Below are 3,890 nucleotides of genomic sequence, written 5' to 3'. Positions count from 1 at the left end.
TTCAGCAGGTTCACAAACTGTAGCTAATCCATGAACCACCGTGAACAGGTGCCATGGGGGCCTTAGTTGGGAGAAGTCAGTCTACCTGCAGAGTCTCCCTGCATTTTGAGTGTGAAAGACAGGCAGGCGTTTGCCAGATAGACAGGATGCAAGAGGACACTTCAGGTGCAGCAGGAACAAAGACACGGGTGGGTAAAGGGTCATGGCTGGCAAGTCAGTTAACAAAACTGCCCCAGTAGGTTCAGGACTGTGTGTGATTATGTAAGAGGTCATTGGAGTCAGATCATGGAGGGATTTAAATGCAAAGAGAAAAAGTGGGTTTCATTCTGAATGTACTGGGAGGCCACTGGAGGCCTTTAAACAAGAGAGATACTGATGGTTTTGAGTTTGCAGTCACTCATCAGGCTGCAGGATGAAGAGGATGTTGAGTGAGGGGGATGAGACCAGAGGCCAAGAGGCTCATTGTGAGATGGGAAAAGATGAGTCTGAACAGAGGAGACAAGAGGGACACACAGACTCTCATTCAGTCCCCAGAACATGGCTGTGAAGAGTGGATTATTATCAGGCTTAATTTATGGGCTCAGAGCGTGAAGTTCCTTGCCTGGGGTCACCCGCCCTAGAGGTGGTAGAGCCACTATTCAGAGCCAGCCTGTGTCATCTCTAATGCCCCACACTTTAGCCAGGCTGGGAAGGAGCTCCTGGACTGTCTGTGCCTGGGTCAGCTACCCGCCGTGTGGGGAAGAGGAAGACTGAGCCAGAACAAAGGAGCAGGGGCCTGGGTGGGCTCCACTTAACTCCACTTTTACATCCCTTGTACCCCTGGCGTTCAGGGCCCTCTGGTCTCCGTTTCCTGGACGGGGTTGGGGATCTCTAATCCCAGAGAGGAACTTCCAGCCCTAAAACTCACAGAATCTTTGAGCCGGGGCCATGGTGGGCTGTGGCGGGGCAGTGGGCTGGGAGCAGTTGGGGAGCATAGCCTCCAGTTTGCTCAGACTGAGTTTGTCTGTTTGCAAGGAAAGGAACAGAATGATAAGTCTTGCTATTTAAAAGAATCCAACTCCAAGCACCATAAAAACTAAAATGTGGTTTTGGAGCTGGAACCAATGCCACTCAAACCTCGTTTGCAGACCGCAGGGCCTGTGAAGCAAAGGCAGGAAGATGCCCCAGGGCCTGGGGAGGCGTATGGGAGGGCACAGTGGGTGTCCCTCGCCGCTCCTTTTCCGCCATCTATTGGCCACCCCTGGAGTTGCAGGGTCCAGGCCAGGAGGCTGGGCAATTCCCCTGGGGAAGGATCATCCCTGGAGGTGCTGACATCTCTGGGACGGTTAGTGTGGAGACAGGTGCCCTGGTTAATTAACTGGTAACGAATAAGTAGAAAATTCCCCTCAAAGACTTTAGTCTGTCAAATGGGGATAAGAATCCCCACACTTCGTGTTTTTGGGGTGGTAGGTAATGAAATGGCACAATTTCCCAGCACTTATCCTTTCAAGAGAGTACATCCCCATTGGACTGGCCAACCCAAGAAGTTCATGCAAGAACGATGGATTGGAGAGCGGGATGGGGGCGTTTTAGAATCCGTTAAGATTAAATTCCAGCGCTTTGTTGGGATTGTTTATTTCCATTCCTTCTTTGCCCTTCTTTCCCTTCATCCCTTCCTTCCAACCACAAAAGCCCTGGTCCTGAGGGTTCTTTAAGGGTTTTGAACTAGTACATGAAGACACTTTATAAAATGTAAAGGGCTAGCACGTATTGAGGTTGTTATTAATGTCCCGGCCGTGCAGCCTGGTACCTAGAGGCTGAGACTTGATACAGATGGGGAAACTGAACCTGCAGGACTCACACCTGCAGGGGTGCAAGGGCCTTTGGGCTTCTGCACAGAGCTGTCCCCTCTGCCTGGAACGCTCTTCTTAGCGTCTTCTCTTGATATTCAGATGTCAGTCCTTTAGGAAGATCTGTCCTGATTCCCCAAACTAAAGAATCCCCCTCCTTAAATGTGGCCTTGATTTTAAATCACCTATTTTTTCCCCCATAGAATTTCTTTTACTGAAATTATCTTACATATGTAACTATACGCTGGCCTATCTCCAGACCCTGTAAGCTCTAGGAGGACAGAGGTTTGTGTGTTGTCTTTACGATTATATTTCCAGTGCACAGAGCAAACAGTGCCTGGCCTGATGGGTAGTGAATGCATTAGTGGGTGGATGGCTGGATGAATGGATGGACTGCAAGGCTTCCCGCTCAGCCCCTGCCCCGTGGCCCTCCTGTGACTTCTCTGTGCTTCCTCCCCTTGCAGTGAGTATGGAGTTTGGGCGGGCCGTGTGGCTGCGATTCCACCCATCAGCCTATCCCCCGTGCCCTCACCCGAGCTTCGTGGCGCACTTGGGTGGCGTGGCTGTAGGCATCACCCTGGGCGTGGTGATCCTGAGGAACTACGAGCAGAGGCTGCAGGACCAGTCGCTGTGGTGGATTTTTGTGGCCATGTACACCGTCTTTGTGCTGTTCGCTGTCTTCTGGAACATCTTTGCCTACACCCTGCTGGACTTAAAGCTGCCGCCGCCCCCCTAAGGGCCTGGAGGACCTTGGTCGGGGAGGGGAGGGAGAAGCAGTCGGGCAAGGAGCAGCCGTGTTCTTTTTCTCATCAGCAGCTCAGTGAGGCCAGGGAGGCGAGGACAAGTGACGCTGGGCCGCTGTAATATTTGTGTTCCGATTTGAACAGAGTGGGGGCATTTTTCTGAAAGGCACCTGTTGGAGGATTTGGATGTGGCTTCTGTAGTTTTCCTAGATTGTTCTGAAAACCTCGGGCCAGGGTGAAGGCCTGGGGTGAGATGAGAGTGGCCGTCCCCTCGGGCTGGGCGTGTCCCATGTGTACAGGGGTCCCCTCCCTTGTCATAGACTGGGCACCAGCCTTCTCACTCATCGCCACCCTGAGACACCTAAGCGCGTAAGGACGGCCTGAGTCTGTAGTAGCCAGGCAGGCCCTTGTCCAGCCCAGAGGTCACTGTGGGCCAGGAAGTGTTCCCTCCATAGCTGTTGGGGCTGGAGCTCTGGAGTGGAAGGGGGCCTGGTGGTGGAGGACATGTCGACTTTGGTCTGGGGGGGCCCAGGGTGCCCTCCCATGCATGTCAGTGGGTGCTGGGATGTGGCCTCTAGTGCCTGGGGTGGGCAGAGGAGGGCGATTCTGTAACTCCAGGCACCACCTTTGCCCTGCAGGTACCCAGCGAGAGGAACCCAAGTGGGAGGGAATAAACTGCGTTCCAAGTTTCCCCCGCGGAAGGGTATCAACTTTGGGCGTCTCCTGGGTGCTGACATCTAACACCAGTGCCCCAGCATCCATGCCCTTATGTTCAGGGCCTTTTCCTCCCCTTCCACTGCCCTGACCCCCGCAACGTGCCTGTCCTTCGTTTATAGAGCCAGTGTTCTGATCTGTGTGTGCATGCATGAGTGTGTGTGTGTGTGTGTGTGTGTGTGTGTGTGGTCTGGTGGGCAGATGCACGTGGGATGGGAAAGACAACGTGAGGCCAGTTGGAGGCAGCAGAGGAGGCTGTGAGGGGCAGAGGGGGATGGGGCGGGAGTTTGCATGAGAGGAAGGAGGGTGCTGAGAGATGGGAAAAAGCTTGCCCCCTTCTTCCTTGCTTTTCTCAGAGAGGCTACTGGGCTTTCTTGCCTTTCTCAGAGAGGCTCCCGGTAGCCTCTCTGAGAATCACTGACCGTGGGAGACTTGCCGTGGTGGAGGGAGACCTCGGGCCTTTCCAGGGACCCTCAGGATGCTGAGGTTTTCCTCGCCTTTGCCAAGTTCTGCTCCAATTCCCATGGAGAATAGACTCGCTATCTGAAAAGGTTCTGTTGTATATCCCTTAGGAGCCTTGGGGGCGCAGGAGAGGCTGGAGCAG

At 53.8% G+C, this 3,890-nt stretch overlaps 1 protein-coding gene across 2 annotated transcripts in view; it reads left to right on the top strand.

The window, feature by feature from the left end:
* RHBDL3 (rhomboid like 3) overlaps window positions 1–2,752 on the top strand; it is a 43,934-nt gene extending 41,182 nt beyond the window's left edge. Inside the window, exon 9 of one of the 2 annotated variants that reach the window (XM_007452372.1) lies at window positions 2,294–2,752. In XM_007452372.1, coding sequence (XP_007452434.1) covers window positions 2,294–2,565 — 272 coding nt within the window. In that variant the 3' untranslated portion in view covers window positions 2,566–2,752. The remainder of the gene's footprint in view (window positions 1–2,293) is intronic. The other variant, XM_007452373.1, reaches the window with a different exon arrangement.
* Window positions 2,753–3,890: the final 1,138 nt, after the last annotated feature.

This window comes from Lipotes vexillifer, unplaced genomic scaffold (assembly GCF_000442215.2).
Source record: "Lipotes vexillifer unplaced genomic scaffold, Lipotes_vexillifer_v1.1 scaffold216, whole genome shotgun sequence".
Taxonomy (NCBI): domain Eukaryota; kingdom Metazoa; phylum Chordata; class Mammalia; order Artiodactyla; family Lipotidae; genus Lipotes; species Lipotes vexillifer.
This window is presented reverse-complemented; position numbering and strand designations above follow the sequence as displayed.